This window comes from Eleutherodactylus coqui, chromosome 2, assembly GCF_035609145.1.
Source record: "Eleutherodactylus coqui strain aEleCoq1 chromosome 2, aEleCoq1.hap1, whole genome shotgun sequence".
NCBI classification, from domain to species: Eukaryota; Metazoa; Chordata; class Amphibia; order Anura; family Eleutherodactylidae; genus Eleutherodactylus; species Eleutherodactylus coqui.
Window position 1 is genome coordinate 230,578,488 of NC_089838.1, and position 24,359 is coordinate 230,602,846.

At 39.8% G+C, this 24,359-nt stretch overlaps 1 protein-coding gene across 3 annotated transcripts in view; it reads right to left on the reverse strand.

Annotated features, from left to right (window-relative positions):
* Positions 1–20,549, reverse strand: part of SCG3 (secretogranin III) — a 46,513-nt gene extending 25,964 nt beyond the window's left edge. For 2 of the 3 annotated variants that reach the window (XM_066592601.1, XM_066592600.1), the window contains exons 1-8: positions 20,038–20,549; positions 19,605–19,657; positions 18,044–18,083; positions 17,748–17,954; positions 16,715–16,857; positions 11,205–11,366; positions 6,010–6,172; positions 5,623–5,739 (exon numbers count right to left, since the gene is read on the reverse strand). In XM_066592601.1, the coding sequence (XP_066448698.1) occupies positions 5,623–5,739; positions 6,010–6,172; positions 11,205–11,366; positions 16,715–16,857; positions 17,748–17,954; positions 18,044–18,083; positions 19,605–19,657; positions 20,038–20,125 (973 nt within the window). In that variant the 5' untranslated portion in view covers positions 20,126–20,549. The remainder of the gene's footprint in view (positions 1–5,622; positions 5,740–6,009; positions 6,173–11,204; positions 11,367–16,714; positions 16,858–17,747; positions 17,955–18,043; positions 18,084–19,604; positions 19,658–20,037) is intronic. The other variant, XM_066592602.1, reaches the window with a different exon arrangement.
* Between the last annotated feature and the right edge of the window lie 3,810 nt (positions 20,550–24,359).

Genomic DNA, 24,359 nt, shown 5'->3' on the forward strand with positions numbered 1-24,359 from the left:
GATGCCTTAAAGGGGTTGTCTCGCGGCAGCAAGTGGGGTTATACACTTCTGTATGGCCATATTAATGCACTTTGTAATGTACATCGTGCATTAATTATGAGCCATACAGAAGTTATTCACTTACCTGCTCCGTTGCTAGCGTCCCCGTCTCCATGGCTCCGTCTAATTTCGCTGGCTTCTTGCTTTTTTAGACGTGCTTGTGCTGTGCGGTCTTCTGCCTGGTGAATGGGGCCGCTCGTGCCGGAGAGCTGGTCCCGCGTCGTCATCGTAGCTCCGCCCCGTCAAGTGTGCCGATTCCAGCCAATCAGGAGGCTAGAATCGGCAATGGACCACACAGAGCCCACGGTGCACCATGGGAGAAGACCCGCGGTGCATCGTGGGAGAAGATCCCGGTGGCCATCTTGGAGAAGGAAGAAAGAAGTCGTCGCAGAGCGGGGATTCGGGTAAGTAATATATATATTTTTTTTTTAACCCATCCCTTGGGTTTGTCTAAATATTAAAGGGGTTGTCTCGCGCTGAAACGGGTTTTTTTTTTTCAATAGGCCCCCTGTTCGGCGCGAGACAACCCCTTTAATATTTAGCAATTTTCACTAAGCTAAAAGAGAACTTGTCAGGTGCTTTATGCTGTCCTCACTGAGTACAGCATGAAGTAATGACAGACACACTGATTTCAGTGGTCTGTCACCTGGGGGGTAATATGCAGTCATTTTTAAGAACTTACAACTTGTTCCTGCAGCTCCCCAAAAGAGATGAGTCCAGATTATTTACGAGGCGCTGCTAGCCCGGCCCATGCTTTATGACTGGCAGTTTTCTCAGTATACAGTGTGCTAGCTAAAAAAACTTTCAATGCATCGCTTTTTTTCTTTCCCAAAATTGGGCAGCTGGGCGGAAAGCGGGCGAACCCCATTATAGTCTATGGAGTCCACCTGCTGCTGTTCAGTTCCCTCCAGAGACTGAACCATTTGGCCATGGAGATTCCTCTTTCCTGCTCCCTGAATTCTCAGCGGAAGTGTGAAAGCACCCTAATTACCCCAGAACTTAATTACTGGATGCAATCAAAATGTGTGATAATTTACGATGAGTCTTCTACACCGCTGTTGAAGAATTTTGGCCCACTCTTCTTTGGATGATTGTTTTAATTCATGATATATTGGAGGTTTATTGAGCATGAACTGTCCATTGAAGGTCTTTCCAAAGCATCTCAATGGGATTCAAGTTAGGAATTTCATTCAGCCACTAGTGTTGCTTATCTTGATCGATTGGGCAATAAAATTTTCCCAAGTTTAGCAAAATCGAATTGGGTTAGTCTGAACAGTTTTTTTTGGCAAAAATCGTGTAAAAATTTAATTTCTCATAATGCTTGCTGTGGTGGTAAGCATGCAGCCAATCAGCTGCCTGGGTGATGTTGTCAAATGTGTCCTCCATATTGCATATAGGCAGCAGTTTTATTGCATGCCTGCATCACATGACCTAGCTATATATAACATATGCAGAGTGTAACTAGCGGCCATTTTACAGTTGAGCACAGGACAGCAAAGCTGCATCACATTTATATGCCTATATAACATGTGGTCTATTGCTAATATAGACAGATATTCCCCAGAGCATATATTGCTGCTGGGAGTATCTTGTATACCAGCAGAGAACTTACACAGGGTTTTAGTGGAGGGAGCAGAGAAAGTTACTGCATCATGTTTATATGCCTATACAAAACACAGTCTGTACACTGGGAGAGGGTATATGTCTGCTGCTGCTGCAGACAGACAAAATACGCTTTGACAGGGCGAATATTGCCGTTCTTAGGGAAAGTTTAACAGAGGTATGGCATCGTTTTTTAGCCCATCACAGCCTGCAGAAAAACAGAGGGAAGGACTGACAGTCACAGGCAGCACTTATCCATGATGGTCCAAGAGTATGTCGGCTCCCATGTGGATGTATTCAGATATAGCATTGTCCTCTTTGACATCTGGGTGCCTAAGTTGGATGACTGGCCAAAGCTTGCACAACATGCTTTAAAGGTACTTGCCTGCCCCGCTGCTAGTGGGCTATCAGAAAGGGTGTCCAGCACAGCTGAGGTGTGATAACTGACAGGCACATCCTCCTGTCTACACACAATGTGGATCGCCTGACCTTTATTAATATGAACCAGGCATGCATATCACCTGATGTCTGCACCCCTACTGATTCCACTAATTAGTTATAGCGCTGGCAATTTTTACTCACATATGACTAAGCATAGATTTATATCGAAGACCATACTGTGTCCTCAAGGTGCTGTTGCTGGTGGTGGTGCTGCTGCTGGTCTTCTTTTCCTGCTTCTACCAAGTTTCCCCCTCCTACTTCCCCCCAAATGAAAAATATGTCAATATGGAAATATATAGTTACAGCTCTCATGTTTTCACAAGGAGCACACGTTGCCCTTAAGGTGCTGTTGCTGTTGGTGAAACTGCTGCTGCTCCTCTTCTGCTGCTTCCGCCATGTTTCCTCCTCTTACTTCTCCCCAAATGAAAAATATATCAATATGGAAATATGGAGCGACAGCTCTCATGTTGCCACAAAAAGCACACTCGGCCCTCACGGTGCTGTTGCCGCTGGTGATAGTATAACATCTGCTATTATATGTAGCAAGATTTTTGGTTGCTCTACAGATGTTCCTTGGAGCAGGCCCATGCTTGAGTGTTTTCACATGGTAGGATTTTTTCCTTGCAAAATTTATTACATTGCTTTTAAAAGGTGCAGCACATATGGGGTCTTCTTTGGTGAAATTTGTGATCTAGAAAACCCTTTATGTGTGTTCTTTTGTTTTCAGTCACACCCCTGTGCTACAGTTGACCCCTGCACTACTATACAGTATATTATATAAGTATAATTTCGGGTAAGGCGCACAGTTTTCCCCAAATGCGTGGCTGTATTCCTATGCAGTTTGAGAGGCTACATTGGGGACCTTCTGTAGAGCACACTAAAGAACCCAATTTTTATCTACATTAACTCTAATGGGAGTCGGAATCAACTGTCCCGATTCATAATGATTTTCATTAAATCAGCTCGATACCGACAGGAACCAATTGTTATACCCACTAATCACTCAGCACTATCAGCCAGTTCAAGACATTCATTTTGTTTCTGTTAAGCCATTCAAAGGTGGAGCTGCTTGTATGCTCTACATCATTGTCTTGCTGCATAACTTAACTGTGCTTGAGTTTTACACCACAAACCGATGGACGGACATTCTCCAACAGGATTTTATGATGGAGAGAAAAATTCATACAGAAGCAAAACAGATCCAAACCATCTCAGGGGGTCTGGAAATGCCTTTGAATGGTTTGCGAATGACTGAACAGACACCTTTTACACGGAACAACTGCGATACGTGAACAAATCATCATTCATCGTTCAGTCATTGGCCCTATTTACACTAAACGATTATCGTTCATTTTTGCACAATCCAATGAATGATAATCCTTCCATGTATAAGGTCCCTAAGGGTACGCAAATACTTTTTCACATAGGGCCATGTAGGGCTGAACAGCATTTTTTTCTTCTATACATTAAATTATTATTCAAAAACTGCATTTTGTGTTTTCCTGGGTTCCTTTTGTCTAAAATTAAAAGCAGTTTGATGGTCGAAAGCATTTAAGTATGGCAAGTATGCAAAAATGCAATAAATTGGGAAGTGGGCAAATCCTTTTTCACAGCCCTGTACTACCACAATGACAACTTATTTGTGCTGCACTCTTGGCTTTGCTTCCATCCTACTTATTTAGATAGTGTATATTGTAATACAGCCAACACCCTCATGACCATACAACTCTACAGATACATGGTCTCTGGTTAGGATCTGATTTCCACTTTTAAATGTAAATTAAATAAAGAATATTTTCACTGATAATGAAGCAACCAAAAGCTTACACACATCTCCATTATACAGTGACTAATCTTTGATTTCATGATTTAATTCAGTATTCATATTACACAGTTCGGCTACTGTTTATACGTCTAATAGCTCCCTTCATTTTTTGTGGAAGAACATGTCCTCCTAAGACAGCTGGTGTATTGACTAATGTAGACACTGTGTATATGCTCTTCGGCCCAGGGCTATTAGTCTTTTTACCCTGTCTTAAATGAGGCTTGGATGATTTCCTTCCCAAAAGCAATATACATTTCTGGTACTTTCATTCAAATTTCAGGGATAAAAAAGGAAAGTATTCTGGGCTACACATGATTTACATCAGAGAAAAGTGTTTGATCTAGGTTATTTCATTTAATCCTTGGAGCCATTCCTTCAAAAAGCCTTTAAAAACCTCATCTACAGATAGCAAGCTGCCCTAGATTCCTTAAAGCTTAAATGGGCTAGCATGATTAAGAAATATTCAATTTAACCCCTCAGCCAACATGGGTTTATATTACTTTGTAAATTAATATCTTGCTCTGGCTCATGAGTATAATAAGGATGAGCATGCAAATACTTTATATTAAAGAGAGCCTATCTGTGTTTTCTGTGCTACTAAACTAACTATAGGAGCTGACCAGGGAATTACAGCAAGTTCCATATATAACTTTGTTATGGTTCTTTGTGAAAGCATACATTTATAAAATATGTTTTAAAGTCTCCTGCACTGTATGCTAATGCCCGCCGTCTAGTCCAGGTGGCGGGCCCAGACCATCTCTTCTGGCCAAAGTTTTTTTAAATAAGACCTAGGCTGCTGAGCACCCATGTCATCCTCAAAGTGCTTCAGTTTCTAATGCATGTGCCGGAAGTTTGCGGACTGGCAGATGGGAACAATGAATCTGGCCACAAAAGTGATACATCATCTGTGTATGCACTGGTCTGCAAACTTGTGGAGCATACATGAGAAATCAATGTGCTCTGAGCACATGGGTACTTAGCAGCCGAGGTGGGTGGCCTTATTAAAAGAAACTCTGGGTCAACACGATTCCAGTGATACCAAATTTATACCGTTTTTTTATATTTTGCTTTTTTTTGCACAATAAAAAATGTTTTTTAAAATTTGCTTTGGTGTCATCGCATTCCAATTTTTGGGAACATATAACATTGTAAGCAATTTTTATATAGTTTACTAGTTTACAGTATTACAGAACTCCTCCTCAGAGATCAGGGAGTGACAAGGGAGATGCCTTATGAATGTGTAGGTAATGGTAAAGTCCCCTGGTGCAAGCACAGAGTCATGAGTGACATCACAACGGGTGATGTTTTCTCAGCAGACTATTTTTGTAGGGTGGTTTGCCATTGCCTTATACAGTCATCTTTTACCCTCCAGCAATTTGGGTACTCACCCTACTGACCTCACAAGGATGGATTGAACCCACAACCTTCAGGTCATGAGTGAGAGCTTCGGACTGCATTGTATGCCCTACACTCTGCGCCACACAAGGCTTGTTTATGTATTTGTAAAGTCTTACTACCCCACCTTATCTATGCCATCAGGAGTATAATAGAGCTGTCAAGTGTCATTAACTCATCCCACTGAACACAGCACAGCTGACAAGTGAGCTACAAAGCACTATTACCAATATGAAAACTGATATAGTTCAAGAATTTTCTTTTATATGGATAGCCGCATAAAAAAAGAGAAATAAAAGAATTAAACACATACTGCTTACCCAAGTAACTGACTCCTTCATCTGGTGTAATTGTTCCATATTTTACCATCATTTTCACAAAATCAATAAGAGTTTTCATAATAGTTATCAATGTTTCCTTCTCTTTGGCATCATTTTCTGTAAAATAAAATATTAAAGGGTATATAAAAAGCGCAGTTAAAGGTATATAACAAAAAAAAAAGAGCGCATCAGTCCTTCTGGTGGTAACAAAAGAAAAACATTTTGTGGAAGTAGACAGAGTACTGGACAGTGTAGTTGTATGTGATTTTAAGTTAGGAGAATGAAAGAAAGTCATAGCATTATGAAAAATGGACTATATATATATATATATATATATATATATATATATATATATATATATATATATTTGCCTCTCTTTATATTTACCTGAATTCAGACTTTTTATAAGTCTATAGAAATTTGGGAAATACTGAAGATCTTCAAAATTTTCTTCAAGCGGCATATTATCCCTCCTCTCCAAAATGGTTGCCGGAGTCCAGTCATTGTCTCCAATGTTGTTTCCTTCAGATGATTCTTTATCTTGAGGCTTCTGTGATACAATAATGCAGTGTTTGGTAAACAGTCAAATCCATTAGGTAAACTAAAGAGGCAATATCTCAGCTCCTACTATTAGTATTTTGCTACTTAGATATAGAGTTTTTATAGTAACTCATTTGATGGGACTTCAAGGTGTGAAGGAAATTAATTTATTCTTCCACCTTTACGTCTCTGCTATTTTTTGTTTTAAAAGCATTTTGCTTAGACTTATGTAGACTCTTAAACAAAAGGATAATTACCAGTCACCCAACCATTTTGCCCACCCTCTTTTTTAAATAGAGGTTGACATTAAGACCGCGGTCTATGTGCCCAGTTCTGCATTGGGTGTTTTAAACTCTGCTTTTATTTTGTGTAAAGAGCTTGTTATCAGATGGGAGCTGATGTGTTACACTAATATGCAAGGTGACATATAATTCACATTATCTATTTAATAACCTCCTTTTCTTAAGCAAAACAAATATATACATTAGGAAACAATCATTTTATAGTTAAATATGGGGCCATGTCATCATTTATTCATTTTTGGTGGCATGTTTAAGTTGACCCCGGGCTAGTTTATGACGTATATCCCTATTATATTGCCAAACATGCATTATTAATGAAATTAATGCATGAATGAGTAGCAATTTTAGTATCACTGGCTCCAGCTGTTTTGAGTTTTTGTCTGACTTTAGACCTTTGGAACACCTGGAGTGGCATGTGGTATGTTTCCTATCACCAGAATATTTAAAATTAAATACTATTTCAATGTCAAAGTCATCCGATGCAATAATAAGATTTGGGGCATGAAACTTGAAGTGACGTTTTGCAGGTAGTTTTACGGAAAAAATGGTTGCGAAACTTTGGCGTCATGGCTTTTGTTTATAATAGAAGCCATGATTCTGTATTGAGACAAATGGTGGTAGCAAATGAAATGTGGCCAGTAGAGATGAGCGAGCATACTCAATAAGGCAAACTACTCGATCGAGTGTCGGCAGGGGGCGGGCAGTGGCGACGGAGAGTGGGGAGGAACGGAGGGGAGATCTCTCTCTCCCTCTCCCCCCCCCCCCCCCGCTCACTGCTGCAACTCACCTGTCACCCGCGCCGGCACCCGAATCTTTAGAGACGAGCGGGCAGGTACTCGAATAAGGCACTACTTGATCGAGTAGTTTGCCTTATGGAGTATGCCCGCTGATCTCTAGTGGCCAGCAGTCATCAACTTAGTATCATGTGTGTAATTGTGCATATACGCACTAAAACATAGGCCTGGATGGCCAACTTCCAAAAGCCATTATATCGCCCTGGTTGTTGTTCCCCCTGAGGACGCCGCAAGGCGAAACATGCCAGGGTGACTATAGGTTAGATTTTAATAGGGCTTTGGTGGTGCTGTCTTATTAATCTCTATATAGGCTTTTGGAAGTTGGCCATCATTGTAGATTCTGATAAATTTACCAGAAATATCGTGCATCATGCAACACTATTTTTTACAGTAACATGATGGAAACCATGATGGGAACCCACAGGCTCCATTATAATCAATGTAGTCTAGTGGGTGTCATTCATGGCCATCATATAATGGATCTGGCAGTTTCTTATTTTTGTTGTTTTGCTCCTACAATGGAGCTAAAAAATGGAAATGATAAGCGCATATATTATTACGCCTTAGAGATTTTGTATTGAGTGAAAGAAGAATCCATAAATAATTCCAGAAGGAAAAATGACCATAGGAAAAAGCCCACGGTCATGAATGCCCAAATGGAAAATTGTCCACATAGAAATTTTCTCACACAGAAGCACCATGTAGTTATGGATTTGTGCAAGGTGCGGATGTTCACATGATATACAATCTGAATGTGATTTTGGGTTGACCTTATGCAAATATTATGAGGATCTGTGCTTTGAAAACACATGTTTATACCAGTTGGTCATTATCAGTAGATAGATGCAGGCTGGTTTCATCACTCACTGCTCCTTCCTGGCTGCTCAGCCCAGCACACAGCAGCACATGCTGAGCTCAGGGTAAAGCAGCAAGCACTGTAATCCAGAGGGTATCCATCAATGCTATATGTTCTCAGTTATCACTGTGTTATCTGTGGTGTTACATACAGTAGGACAGAAAGTCACTTCTACTACATTATCTGTAGTCACACAATTATCACTGTGTTATCCTTAGTGTTACATAGGACCGCGCATCACATCTGCTACATAATCTGTACTCAGAGAGTTATCACTGTGTTTTATATGGCGTTACATAGGACTGCAGGGAGCATCCACTAAATAATCTGTACTCAGACAGTAATCACTATGTTATCCTTTTACAATGCCCAGCACTCATCCCCGTGTATACTCGCTCCTGTGCTGTTACACAGGAGCGAGTATCACTGGATTGCTCACAGAGCGACCAGCAGGGGGCCGGGGCGGCTGGAGGAGAGTTCTCTCCCTCCGCCTCTCTGCATTCACTGTAAGCAGCATCTGTTCAGTACTGAAAAATCGTCATTCAGGATTTTAATGCTTAAAACTGAATGACTGGACGACTCATTCATTCTGTTTCTACATGAATAGGGGATAACTTGTTGGAATCGGAATACCCCTTTAAGTACTTAAAGAGATTGGCTAATTTGCAGTAAATAATTATATTTAGAGATGAGCGAGCACGCTTGGATGCAGCATTTAATCGAGTGAGCAAATGCCAAGTAACTGCTTACTGGTCCGAGCGTGGTCGGGGCGGGCGGCAGAGGTGAGCGTCGGGGGGCAGTGGGGGGGAGAGTGATCTCTCTCCCCCCCCCCCCCCCCCCCCCGAGCACTCTCGGACCAGTAAGCAGTTACTTGAGATGAGCGATGCTTGCTCGAGTAACTGCTGTATCTGAGCGTGCTCGCTCATCTCTAATTATATTCCATCATGTGTGCAATGATTGTATAATAAACTGGAGTTATTCTTGTTATAAGACCTTTTTAATAAGTTATGATTTTATCCATGTGGGCAATTAATTCTGTGTCGAAAATTTTCTGTGTGGACAATTTTCTATGTGGGCAAATGTCTGCACGGGTAGCTTTCTGTGTCGGCAAATTTCCTGTGGGTATTCATAGCCATGGGCTGTTTTCTGTGGGCATTTTTCCTGTGGGAATTTTTTTTTGGGGCATTTTTTAGGGCACCATCCCAGAAAGTTCAAGTTGGACTATGTTCACACTCCTCTTGGGTAGATCAGTGCAAAATGCTATAAAGAATAGTGCGGTATTTTGTACTAATTTGTCTGCTAAATTATGAGATGGCATGCCTGAAGCCAGACAGACGCCATTGTAGGTAATGGGATGTGTTTGATGCTATTTGGGTCCAGCATATGTTAGAACTAGTTCTTTCCTTCTTTGGCATTATTCGGCTTTGAGGCCGAACTGAACAACCAAACTGATTTCAATGGTGTGAGCTCAGCAGTCTACATATGCCAAGTGTATCAGTTTATATTTTAGGGTGACTTCACATGAGCGTGTTTTTGTGCGTGCATACGCGTTCACAAAAACTCACATCTATTACCAATGCATTCCCTATGGTGTGTGTCTTGAAGACACTGGTCTGCCGGCACCCCATAATTGTTTTTCAGGGAAGGGCTTTAAATATAAGTTCTTCCCTAAAATACAATGCAAAGTAGTGTATAAAATAAAAAAACATACTCACCTTCCTTCAGCTGCCGTGGCTCAGCTGCATCCTCTCTGTGCTGTTCCTGGCTCTGCAGTGCAATTCTTTGAGCAGGCGGGGATTTAAAATCCCCACCTGCTGAAAGTGCTGCTTGTGATTGGCTGAGGAGCTCAGCCAATCACAGGCAGCTCTTGCCTGTCATTCATCTCCATGGGGGACACAGCAGCGGTGACCAGGTAAGTATATTTTTATTTATTTATTTTTTTACACTAAAATGGTTGTTTTTCAGGGAAGAGCTTATATTTAAAACTCTTCCCTGAAAAACAATTAAGGGGTGCCGGCAGACCATTGCCTGCAATGGAGCCGCCGGCAGCAGCCGTGGCTCCATTGGAGGCAATGGGCATGGACATGCATTCACTGCATTCGCGTGTCTGTGCACGTATGTTGTTGCGCACCTTTGTGCGCACCTATGTACGGCACACACTCATGTGAAGCCACCCTCAGTCTTTTTTAGTTCTGTCAAATTCCTATTTGTTTTATAAAGGTCAATGCGTGAAGAATTGCAAAACTGCTGGAAACGCAGTTAGCTCACTTTTAGAGGAGCTTCGTTAATCCTTAATTTATAGCTTTGTTTTAAAACTGTCATGACTATTTTTTTCCAACATGTTAAGCCCCATCTGAAGCAGCATAAAACAAGGCAACACCAAGACCGGTATTAACAACCTTGCAACTTTCCCTGAGCAGGCCAGCAGTCTGTATTGATTCTTACTCAATCATCAGCCAAGATTTAGATTTGGTCAGCAAGCAACCAACAGGAAGCAGCAAGGGCTTGTTCACACTAATCAGTTTGTGTCAGTTTCTGTTATTGAAAAAATAGGTCTATTAATAAATCTATTACTGTGCATGGTTATACCCTCAAAAGAAAGAATATAATAATTATTGGGCTTGTTTGACATTAGAAACAACATCTTTGAATGGCTGGCTGCCATTGACTGAACAACTATGAAAGCACAGGAGTGACAGTCCTTGGATGGACAGTCTGATCAATGATGAATAATAAATGACTTTGTAGTACTGAATTGGTAGAGCATTGAATTTACATAGAAAATGTCACCCGTGTTGAATAATAATGCCTAACAAAGAAGTGGCTAGATTTAAATTAGACTAAAAAGACTCCTAGTTTGTGCTTTTGGATGAATATATTTCAAATGCCACGACTGTACAGCAGTCTAAACATGGTTAGCTAGCATCTGCAGGCTATTTTGTTTCATTCATATAATTGAATTTCTGCCCACTATCACATACCATTGCAGTGAGCATCTTTTATTGCGTAGTACAGTAAGGTAATTATTTCCCCAGGCTAAAGACTCTTCTGTGTTTCACATTTATTGCTCAGGATATGAAAAAAAATTACCATTCTTTCCTCTGGCTTCTCATCTCCATCGTTGTCTGTTTTGACTGCCGGATAATCAAGGCCTTCTGACTCCTTTTCACGATTTTTGGCCTCATTAGCAATTATTTGCTGTAAAACAACTGCCACTTCATCTTCTAATGTGTACGCCTGGCTTTCTGTAATCTGGAAGAGAAGCGAGCGCTCATTAGGCTATACTTAGATCATTACATCATACTACCCAATCAATTGTATATAAAGTGTTGCCAACTGCAGGTCAGGCCAAATGGGCCATTCAGTATGAGATTTTTCATAAAAAATCATAGAAACCCCCATTTCTGCCAGTACAAGAGTATTAATCTCTATAGTAAACAGGAAAAACCTTCAAAAATATGATATACCAGAACTACTATATGGTTTTACCAATGAACAACTTATTATACTACAACACAGAATCCCACTATGGTTAACCCTTTCCAATCCACTGTCTGATGTCTTTCTACATTCTGATTGAAGCTTTTACAGCTCCAATGTCAAAAGACGTCCGACAGGGTATTCTTACTATCTATTGCCAGCCACTCTGCTGTTGGAGCCTCTCTGTTGCACACACACTGGCTTTAGCCAGCAGATGGCACCGTTGTATAACAGCAGAAAGAGAAAGCCTTTTAGGAAACCCTGAATCTAAAATTGGATTGTAAAGGGTTAATACTGCAGCATGGCTGTTACTGTACTCAGAATATAAAATATGCTATATAAGATAACAGTAAGTGTGCTCTACTCTTGTGAGCATTGTAAATGTTGAATTACAGCAATATATTATGTGAATTTGATATACACCGTAAACTATCAGTGACGACTGGAGTTCCACCTGCAATGCAAATCAGAGTATATCTTACAAAATACAAAGCAAATGACTGCAAAAATTGTTATATTTCTGAACCCAAAAAGGGAAAACAGTAGTTACACATGTCACCTTTTCTTCTCAAGGCTTTTATTGAAACTTGGCTCCTTGTAAGGTTACGTTCACATCTGTATAAAAGGGCTTCTGGTGCAAAAATCCTATACGAAATAGCTATTTCATCTGGGAAATTGCTGGAGGGCATGACGGAAGCCGGAGGGACCCCATCATGGTTAAAGGGATCCTTCTGGTACCGTTTAGTTGTGTCATAGGGCAGATATGGCTTTTCATTTTTTGTTCCTATGATGGAACAGAAGAATGGAAAGCAAAATGGTGATGTGAACATATCCTAAACTATACTATATACCATAAAGATTATACACCCTAAGGTTATAAAGACCCAGCGCTTACATTAGCTGCTGTGTGCAAATGATGATCAAGAATATGACATATCCCTAAAGATATTAACCTACTTCCTTACATCTGTAGGCTGGCTTTAATAGAGCATGTGGAGCTGGTTTATTACTGCATTTCTATTGATTTTTATATGTGTATGATGGTTGTGTCTGCTTAACTTTCCATCAAGATGCATTTCCTACAGCAAGTAGGCAGTTATGTGTCAATGGACCTCTTAAATGATGAATACTATCCATGTTCATAAAAAAATTATGTTAATTGCAATTATATGTAATTTCATGCACCTGCGATTGCAGTTGTGCCTCTCCTACAACATCTACAAAAAAGTCCACAATGCACTTCCAATTTTTTATGTATAACATAACCCAGTTATCTAGAGGTACTTTGATATTTTAAAATAAAACTAACATTTTGCCATTCTGTCACTTGGGGAAGGAAGTGAAATATAGTCCGCCACCAGGAGGGACGTTACAATGTAATGTACACAGAAATGATATAGTGCAAGAAGTTGTACCTCATTTATATTCAACAGGTAATCTGTTTGTAAAGCATAGTGCATTTACAGTGGTAAATGACCATATTGTGATCCAAGGGCATTAGCCATAGCGTTGTATTCCATTTCTCAGAAGTGAAATAAACCCTTTGGACAAACCATATGTTTCAGAAGTCAAAATGATATTGTGACATTAAAAACTGATGCTTTTCCTTGAATAGGAGCTAAGAAACTAATTAGTGTATGGATGTTGCGGTGCACCAGCTACAACCAGAAAGTTGAGCCAGAGTGACATCACAGCGTCAGCCATGATCAGCACCTTTGGTGCTGGGTGCCTATGAGTGCCTGTTTTGTGTCACTGAAGAACTTCCCTTAGGCGTTATCTGTCGGGAATCCCTTTGTGTTTCCTGTTACTTCAGAAGTTCTAGGAGTCGTCCGTCAGGGAACCTTCAGTGTTTGATGTTCCATTCTTCTGTTCTCTGCTTCAATATCTCCTGTGGTGTATGGACTGATTGGCTGGCTGGAAGGGGTTGACCCTAGCCGGCCAATCAGTCATAATGGAAGTGTGTTTATTCTGGGCCAGCCTCTACATGGGTGCTGGTTATTTTCCTGCCTGATGTGTCTAAGGTGATACTTTCACTGTGGGACCTATTCATCTGTGCCTAGCTCTGTTAGCATTTCCATCTGCTATTTATCACTCCGTAGTCTCCATCTAGGAACAGACTAAGCCCCCTAGGTTTGAGACATGAGGCTGTGATTAATTGGATGATCACCTTGCTTTTATGTAGGGACTACTATTCCAAAGTTGGGTGGGGATGACATTTTTATTCCTGTATTGATGTTTCCCACATCTTGGTCTTTCAATACATGATTATGTTGGTGCATTTTGGACAATAATTACATCTTAGTCTGACGTGTTGGTGACATATGTAGAGGGCATCATAATTGCGCCCTGCACGAACATAACAATTATATTTATGTGAATACTTTTCACCCTGGAAAAAAGATGGCTATGGGGCGACCAAATAACTATGTATAAATACATTAGGGGACAATACAAGGATCTCTATCATGTTCTGTTTATACCCTGGACTGTGTTGGTAACAAGATGGCATCTCCTACATCTAGAATAAAGCAGGTTTCATCACCAACACAGAAGGGGGTTCTTTACTGTAAGAGCAGTGAGACTGTGAAACTCTCTGCCTGGGGACATGGTAATGGCAAAATACATTGAGGAGTTTAAGAGGGAACTAGACGTCTTTCTCGAGCGGAAGGATATTACAGGATATAGACATTAGGTGACCAGCGGGTTTGTAGTTCCGGGTCTTATTTTTAGGTAGGAACTATCAAAGGTTGATCCAGGGATTATTCTGACTGCCATGAAGGAGTCGGGAACGCATTTTCCCCTAAATGGGCTAATTGGCTTTTGCCTCTTTGGGTTTTTGCCTTCCTCTGGATCAACAACATAGGAGGATAAACAGACTGAACTAGATGGACATTGTCTTCATTCAGCCTAACATACTATGTTACCATGTATGTTACTATGAATACTGATAAGAATTGTGTAATACTTTATTGAAGCTTCCATGAAAAGCTGTGTATTACATACAGTACACTGCTTGCAATGCACACATTTAGTTGGTGAAAATGCAGGCAATATTTGAATGAGCATAGCAAAATGTAATCAATAAAGCTGATGTCAATGTTTTCTTTTCCTGTGTAGTGTATTAGTCACCCAGTTCATGCCCTGCATATTAGGATACGCATTGGCTTTATTATCTCTCTTCTGCTGGTAGAATTGATTAAGCATGCTGGCGTCTAATTTCTTATTTTATTGTCTGCAGAGCTCTCTGAGATGTGCTACAGCCAATTCTGCATTTTTTGCTACTAGTTTTACCTATTGAATGTAACTTAAGCAGGATATTTTTGTATGTTGGAAGTGATACACTATTAAAATCAATTTCCTGGACTTTGAAATCTGATAGGGTTTTTTATTTTATATATAAAATATTATTTATTGCTTTTCAATCATGACACAGCTAGCAATTATTTCCAAGCTGTTAACACATGGCAGAGGAAATGAAGGAATCAATGAGATGTACTATAGATGTAATTTCTTCCTTCTAGAATCAATTCTTACAGTATCTACCCAGTCGGGAAGTGATATCATTGTTTCTTATGCTTCCACTTATGGTAAAATCGCATGGTATTTTTTTCTGTCATTTCATAGTGGTAATAAATATTTGATAGCACCAAATATTGCAGTTACATATGGACTTCACATAAACATCAAAAACATTTCTATTGCATAAATCTTGCTATCCCACGTCTGTTATATATATACTCATTGCAGCTTTACCCACAATGCACCCTCTAAAGTCTAAGTAAATGGGTTATAAGATCATAAAGGTACCAACAGATAACAGTGTAAGACGTGCCATGTGATTTACTGCAAATACATGTTGGATATTCCCATTTATGCAGCATGACAGTTAATTCCAAAATAGGTTGTTGTAGTACAATAAACAGTTATATAAAAAAGCATTGATGAGAATATGTTGGACAAAATGTATCTAAATTCTGTAGCAAATAGAACCATAATAATAGAATACATGCCGTGTATTACATTTATTATAGGTTGTAGATACTTTTACACTTGTCTGCATAGTTTAGAAAAATGAAGTCATTCTTATTTATTAAAAATGTGTAACAGTTTTTGGCACAACATGTTGGTGTAAATATGTGAGCCATAAAAACAGAGATGTGTCTAATATATCTAGTAGTGTGCCTTAAATTTATCATGCTTTGTGAGCCATTTTGATGAATATGGTGCAACTTGCCCCATTTTCACAGACTGAATTCATTTTATATATGGAATTGTGAAACTATGCAGATTTCTCTATGATACAGTCAAATGGGAAAATATATACAGTATAAACAAGGTTTTATGGTGTTTGGTGTTCCCAAACTTATACCCCTACTCACATTCCTGTCCTAAAACTCCAACAAACTTAGGTCGCCTGCAAACGGCTGGGTCGGATCCGGCTGCGAGAATTCTCGCAGTGGGACCCGACCCGAGCGTCTGCAGAGAGCAGCGTGACACTCACCTGCTCCCGCGGCCCGGCTCTTTCATGTGCCGGCTGCCGGGCAGCCGGCGCATGCACAGAGCGGAGTCGGCGGACGGTGAGTGACGCTTCTGTGTGCACAGAAATAGAGCATGCCGCAATTTGTTTGCCGCGCAAGATTTCACGCGGCCAAATCGCGGCCATCTGCATAGGATTGCATTTGTTAACGCAAGCCTATGACAGCTTCCAGGGGCGGAAATTCTGCAGCGGGATTTCCGTCTGCAGGCGGCCTTAGTGTAGGAATAAGTAAAGAATGTTATATTTATATGTTTTTGACAATCTGAAAGCTTGCTGTAACATCATGTATTTTTGTTAGCCATTAAAAGGTATATCTACAAGATTACTTGGTTTCTCTCACTGAGAACAATCACACTTTGCTCCACTGGCTAACACCGTACCAAACCTTTTTTATGTTTTGGCTGAGAGTAGTTGACTCTCCCCATGCTAAACATTTATTTTCTATTCTGACTACAACATTGACAGTTCTTGCAGTTGCCTTCTGGGCAACATCTAAGTAAGTTCCAAGGAGACCAGGTGTTGTAGGGAACTGCTGAAAGTAACGGTGCAGGGAATAAATCAAGTATTAAAGATTTTCACCTACCAGACCAAGGTTTAGGAGTTTGGAAACAATCTTGTCAAATACCCTTCTGTCATTCTCTTCATATATTCTCTGGGCGATCTTCTGAACAATATCTTCTGCAGTGAGTGGTGTTCCATCCAGTTGATGAAGCCCATCAGGATCATCTAAGAGAATAAATAGTCTATGATATTCTTTCATCCATCTAATTATATGAAATCTGGAAAAATGCTGCTAATATTGCCTTCATTAGTGCTCCAAACCCCCATTACTTCAATCATACATTAATTTCCATTCATAAAATAGCAGCGTAATTAGGGGAAAAAAATCTATGACTTATTAAATTGGTTATTAGGAGTATTCGTAAAAAAGGAATAAATCTGCATTATGATTTATTATAAAAGCAGTCTCATTAGCTTATTTAATGCTTAAATCTTATTCTCTTCCTATCAAAGAATTACATGTCTATGGAACTTTGCTTACAGTCTAGACATTAGCTAATTTACAAAGATCTGGTAACAAAAAAAATAATTCCAAGTGATATTACATATGAAATAATTACAATATTTCCTTAAAGGGGAAATCCCCTGAAAGTGACCCCTTGGCATATTATAAGTATGGGTTGGTCTCTAACAATTTCCAATAGTGTATTGAACCAGTTCAGCACTGCTCAGAGATTTTCATCAGTGGAAGATTCCACATGACTATTCAAAGCAATGGAGCTCCGCATCAGAGATTTCTAGTAGTGGAAATATTAGAGCAGTGGCAAAAAGGTTTAATTATGAAATAAAGGCCCCTTTACTCTTGAAATCAATACCAGACTAAAAAAGAGAATGCATGAATATCATCATTGAATGTCTACCTACGACCTAACAGAAGATCATTTTGCTGGATTTCTCCAGCACATGATACAGTACTTTTTCACTAATTGAATAGATGGGTGGATGGATTTGTCATGAACTAAAGATTGCATAATATTTCGCACAGTAATATAAGAAGGTTGGATGAGTATATCATGTTATGACTGGTACAAATATGATGTGGTTATGATTATTACCTTCAAATTTATAATCCACTTCACTTTTAGTGGAGTCAAAATGCTCCACTGGCTTTATGTTTTTTGTTGAGTCTGCCTCATCTATTGAGGTCCTGCGTTCACTGACTGTGCTTTTTGTCGAACCACTTCTCTTGACATTCTTCTCTTTCTCAGCTACTGACATCAAAGCGCTCAAGTCATCCACAAAGGAATCATTTTTTACTTTATCTATAGTATGTAAAAACAAAAAAATTGTCGCTGTTTCTACTTTTCCTCAGTGATAACAGCAATGCATGCCTGTGGTTAACGAGTTTTACCTTTACTTGCTCCTCTGCTCACTGTATCTGCCTCAGCAATCTTAGGAGGAAATGATGAAAAACACATGAGTATTAGTACAGTCTCTAGAGTTTGGAGTCATTAAGTTATTTCCTCTCAAACAAATCTGCAAGGAGATGACATTCGACCCAATGATAATCCCTCAAACCAATGTATAGCTACTTCTAAATACAGTTTTAGGAAAAATACTGCCTGTATTAGCTAAATAAACAACAGAGAGGTTACGTCCTGCACCTCTTGCTTCTATTATTACTACAAATACTAGCTTAATAATATTTATGGAGCTTTGGCTAAAGTTTACATTGAAGCATATATTATTAAATAATTTTCTACAAAGTCAATAACACTGTTCTACAAAATTACAATGTTTTTTGTAATGGAGATACGATTAACTTATCTTACTTAATTTCTGGATGCTAAACATGAACATGACATTAAAAAAGCCTGCTTGGTTCTTGTTTTGAAATGACAGAAGTTAAAAAAAAACACAAAAAACTGAAAATTGTGGTATTTTTGGGATTTAAACTACTTTTATCCCTGTATTTATTTAGTGGGACTAGAGCAGGGCTACACAAAATTCTGTTATCTGTGTGATTGGGGCAGTTGTGACAGATTAAATCATTACAAGAAGAAGTACTTGTTGATCATCACTTATACCAGGCCAGAAGAATGTAGTATCACCTACTTATCACTCGAGATAAAATCATCCTTCCACCCCTACATAGTAAACTCAAACTCATGAAACAGTTTGTAAAGGCTCTCGATAGGAATGGTGATTCATTTACCTATTTGTGTCATCATAGAGAAAATCAAGGCAGGAATGTTTATTGATCCCCAAATCAGACAACTTCAAAAAGATGAGGAATTTGAGAATCAGTTGAAGGCTGGCGAAAAAGAAGTATTGAAGACTTTCAAAATTGTGTCAACTAGTTTGCTGAGAAATGTCAGAGCCACAAATTTCCATCAGCTTGTGGATGAACGTCTAGTGGCATACAAGAAAATCTACTACAAGTTGTACCTGAAACTGCATATCCTCTATCCCCATTTAGATTTCTTACCCATTTATTGCGCTACTCAGAGTGTTGGACATGGGATGCATTTTCATCAGAATATTGCATCACTGAGTGATAGTACAAAGGTAAATGATGCCCTGCAATGTTGGCGGATTACTATTGGATCATCAGAACATGATGATCCAGAAAGAAAATAAAAAAGGAACAAAAAGGTCATATTTGAAGCATGTAAATGCCTTTTTGTCTGCTAAAAGAAAATCTCATTAAACTTAGCTTTCTTTTTTCCCCTCTAACTTGCAAGCAAGAACCAATCTCACATTTTCAATGTAATTTTCATGTTCAGCATCCAAAAATTAGGTACGGTTAGTTAATCATATCTCCATTGCAAAACCAGTGTTAAACAGTGTTTTCTGCAGCCCCTAACCACCGAGCACAATGCTGTACAATCTGATAGCTTTCTTTTTGGAAATGTTTTGTAGAAACTCTTTAGGCAAATTGCAGTAAATCTTGTAAAAGTCTGGAGACCTACCTGTTCTTCCAGTGGCCTCTCTACACTTAATTCTCTGTTATGCAGAGCCTTATCTAGAAGAAATAAAAAAGGCAGAACCATTACTACTTACTCCTTACTGAGTCCACAGTATGCACATATGAAGCAGTAGATACTGAACATGGACTACAGACAAATAATTATATATATACGCAGCCAGACACGTTTCTAAGAATGCATTCTACAAAAAAAAAGTGGTTTATTCCTTTAAGAGTGGCTTCGTGAAAACGGATTTAGTTGGATTACTTTAATCGTTGGATTAAAGAGAACATCTAAGCTGCACTCTCTTCATAAACATTTTTCCCCCCATCTTTCAATACACCTTTATAGCACATATCACAAGATCTGGGTTACAATTACTGTACTCCATAAACAGGATCCCAAATAATTAGAGAAGCATATAGAGTAGGTTTACCTTGGCTACTGTCTGGTTTAGGAAATCCGTGAATAGAACATATCACCACAATAAGGACACAGATGGAAAAGACAGTCTTAAGAGCCATTTGCTGCCTGTGTATTTGTCCAACAATGCTTTAGACTTGGATGCAGTGTCTGACTCCTATTCTCCTGCCAATAACCAGTGCATTGATTTATAATCGATATTATCAGCAAAAGGGGGAAAGAAGATTTAATCCCGATCTTCAGAAAAGGCTGACGCTGTCCTCCTCTATAGTACTGGACCGTGCAAGCAAGAGGCAGGAGCTGTCCAGCAATGTGGTGCTGAATGTGGACTGTGCTGTCCTGGATCCAGTGTAGAACTGTGCTGCCCAGATGAGATCTGTCCACCGCTGTAGTGTAGGAGCAGTATATGCTGGATTATATACTGTCTACAGATCCAGTGCAGGGGTGAATCCTCTGAAGCTGGCCGCTTCTGTGCTGCTGACTGAGCAGAGACACTAAGGGCAGCTGCTTCCTATTGTTCACCAGCAGATAGCATCATCCTATGAATGGGATGTGTTCTCCTCTGTCCCTGCTTGTAGATCAGGAATCAGAGCTCCAGTGTGCGTCACTTGGATGGGAGCAGCCTGGCACCGCCAATGCTGCTATGCGGGACATTGCGACCTTTACTACTGCCAGGGATGTAACACCATGTGTGATTGGTGCCCGGGGATCTGGGATTACTTCTTGTAGATACACCTATGTGCATGATGGATTGTGTGTTACCTGTAAACAGATCACTTCTTTCATGCATATTGTGCCCGATGTTTGGGAAGATGCAATATAATTGCCGGTATAATAACCACATTAGACAAGGCTGTGGGCGGCTGGAGTAGCAAATAAACAGGCTTGTTGGATAAATATGGAGCCTGTGTGGGCTGATAAGGAATATGGAGTTCACTAGATACAATGTTAATCTTTCTGTGCATGTAGAAATCAATCAGAAGTAATTACCTTTTATCATCTAATTGTATCCTGAGTATTCTAACAGACTATAATTCTGTGTTCATCTGTTTTAACCCCTCAGTGACCGGCCTATTTTGTGACTTAACCTTTTTACCTGTCGAATCCAAAAGAAGGCAGCAACTAGGTGAATCTACTGTTCCAAATTTGGAATGTTGGCAGATAAAAGGTGAACGACCAAGCAATTTTAAAAAAATCTTTTTATGGTCGTTTTGAAAGTGCCATATCTTTTAACTTTTTCATCAACATAGCTATATGAGGGCTTGTTATTTTGCTGGACAAGTTGTATGGCACCACTTTGGCGTATGTATAAAGTGTTGTAAAGCTTTTATTCATTATTTTTTTTTATGGCTACCTACACACAGGTTAGCGCTCTCATGAATGCGTCATTTACCTGAAGATGTGAGTTGTATTTCAGGTAAAGCGTCTTGCATCTGCGACATTTTGATTCTCTCGAGCAAGTTTCATGCATGATAGAGAGGATCAAAAGTGTTTTCCCATTGATTTCAATGGGAAACCTCACATTGCATATGCATGCACATGGCACGGCATGCAAAAGCCATGCGATGCTTTAAAGTTCCCATTGAAATCAATCGGTGATGTGTTCCGGGAAATGTGAAGAGATAGGACATGCTGCGACTTTTTCCCCCCACATTGCATCACTCGTGTATATGACTCCATTCAGAAGAATGGGGTTCATGTTCATGTGAGATATGTGCATATTGCAAAGCACAAATCTTGTGCGAGTCTGATGGCCATGTGAATGCATGGTGAGCACAATATCGCCGCATGAAAATTGCATCAAAATCGCAGCTTTGCTTTCGTTTAGGCGATTTTTGAGCATCAGCTATGCTTTTTATTGTGAAAAATCGTGGATCGGATTGCTGCTGTTTGTGATTTTCTCATACGATTTTATTGCGTGATACTAGAGATGAGCGAACGTGATCGGCTCCGCCCCTTTTCGCCCGAACACCGAACTTTGCGAGCAATTCCGTGCTCGGGCGAAAAAAGTTCGGGGGTCGCCGTGGCAGCGCGGGGGGGTGCGGCGGGGAGTGGGGGGGAGAGGGAGAGAGAGAAGGCTCCCCCCTGTTCCCCGCTGCTGCCGCCCGCGCCGCCGCGCCTCTCCCCGCCCCCCGGCGCCCCCCGAAGCTTTACGCGCGGACACTGAAGTCCTCGGCAAAGCCGGTGTCCGGGAGCGTAAGTGTTCGTTAAGAACACGTTCGCTCATCTCTACGTGATACACAATAGGAGTGTCTAATGTACAAAATCGGATCACATAAAAATCGGAAGTTTGTGTGTTGCGATGCGATAAAAAGGAGGTGCCATAGGGAAACATGGGGGATAGAAAAGAAGTAAAATGCAGAAAGCTAGGACAGGCAACGATTTTCAAATATCACAACATTGCAGGACAGAAAACATTTCAAATGGGAATGAAACCATTAAAAAGCATGAGTTTCATAATTCTGAGTTTTCGCGCACAATCTCATTGCGCAAAAAATCACGCAATGTTATCGCACATGTGAAGGCACCCTTAAGATAGTTTCACATGGGCGATCGCGATATCGCAGCGAGGAAATTGCATTCTTTGTTCCCTCTATTTTTGAGTATCAGCGCTGCTTTTTCTCGTAAAAACATCGCTGCTGCTTGCAATTTTCTCACTTGATCTTTTTACCATGAAAGTCAATAGGACTTTCTAATGTTAAAAACGCATTGCATTGCATGAAAATCACAAGTTCAATAGAAAGGAGGCTCCATAAAAACATGGGGGATAAAAAAGAAACAAAATGCAGAAAGATAGGGCAGGCAGCAATTTTCAAATCTTGGAACATTAACCCTTTCCAATCCACTGTCTGACATCTAAAGACATTCTGATTAAAGGCTGTACAGCTCTGATATCGGTAGATGTCCAGCAGGGTATTCTTACTATATATTGCCGGCCACTTCGTTGTCGGGGCCTCTCTGGCACGTCACATACTGCAGTAATGGCTCTAGCCAGCAGATAGCGCCATTGTATAATGGCAGAAAGAGAAAGCCCCCTTGGAAATCCTGAATCCAAAATTGGATTGCAAAGGGTTAAAGACAGAAAGCATCGCAAATGTGAAGTGAACCATTGAAAAGCATGGGTCTCAGAATTCTGCATTTTAACGCACTCTCACATCGTGCAAATCGTCTGTGTGAAACCGGCCTTAGGCTGCCTTCACACTGTCAATAAAGTGTCATGATTTCGTGCAATGCAAGAGGAAGTGAAACACAGACTTGTGAAACCCATACTTTTCAATGGTGTCATTCCCATTTGCGATATTTTTACTCATGCGATGTTGTGAGATTTAAAAATCGCAGCATGTTCTATCTTTTTGCGTTTTGTAATTTTTTTATCTCTCATGTTTCCCTAAGAAGCCTATTTTTTTTATTGCAAGCGATTTTCGTACAATGCATTTTAAGGACATGGAGGTACTTAAGGACATGGCCTATTTTGGGCTTAAGGACGCAATGATTTTTGGCGGATTTTCATCTCCATTTTTCAAAAGCCATAACTTTTATATTTTTCCGTCGGCCAACTGTATAAGGTCTTGTATTTTTAATCATGTGCTGTAGTTTCTATTGGGGCCATTTTTGGGTGCATAAGACTATATTGTAAACTTTTATAAATTTTTTTTATGATAGCAGGGAGAGAAAACGCATCAATTCTGCCATTGTTTTTTTCTGTGTTTTTCTTACAGCGTTAATCATGCAGCATAAATGACACAATACATTTTTTCTGCAGGTCGGTACGATTACAATGATAGCAAAATTTTAATATTTTTTTTTTTAGTTTTTTCCACTTTTCCGCAATAAAAACTCTTTTTTTGGAAATTATTATTTTTTTCTAAATCGCTGCATTCAAAGTCCTATAACTTTTTAATTTTTTTATGGACGGAGCTCTGTGAGGGCTTGTTTTTTGTGAGACAAGCTGTAGTTTTTATTGGTACCATTTTGAGGTACATACGGCTTTTTTTGATCACTTTTATTGCGTTTTTTTGGAGGCAAAATGAAAAAATAAGCATTTTGCCTCAGTTTTTTAGGTTTTTTTTTTTTACACTTTTTGCTGTGCAGTATGAAAAGTGTGTTCAATTTATTGTGTGATTGTTCTCAGTGAGAGAAGCCAAGTAATCTTGTAGATTTGATACCTTTTAATGGCTAACAAAAATACATGATGTTACAGCGAGTTTTCGGGGATATCTCGCTCCCTTCGTCAGGCTAATGAATGAAACTAGTGGGGATGGCACTTAATTATAATATACAGATGCAGAGGCAGGAGAACACATTCCTCTTGATCTATTCATCTTGATAAATGTT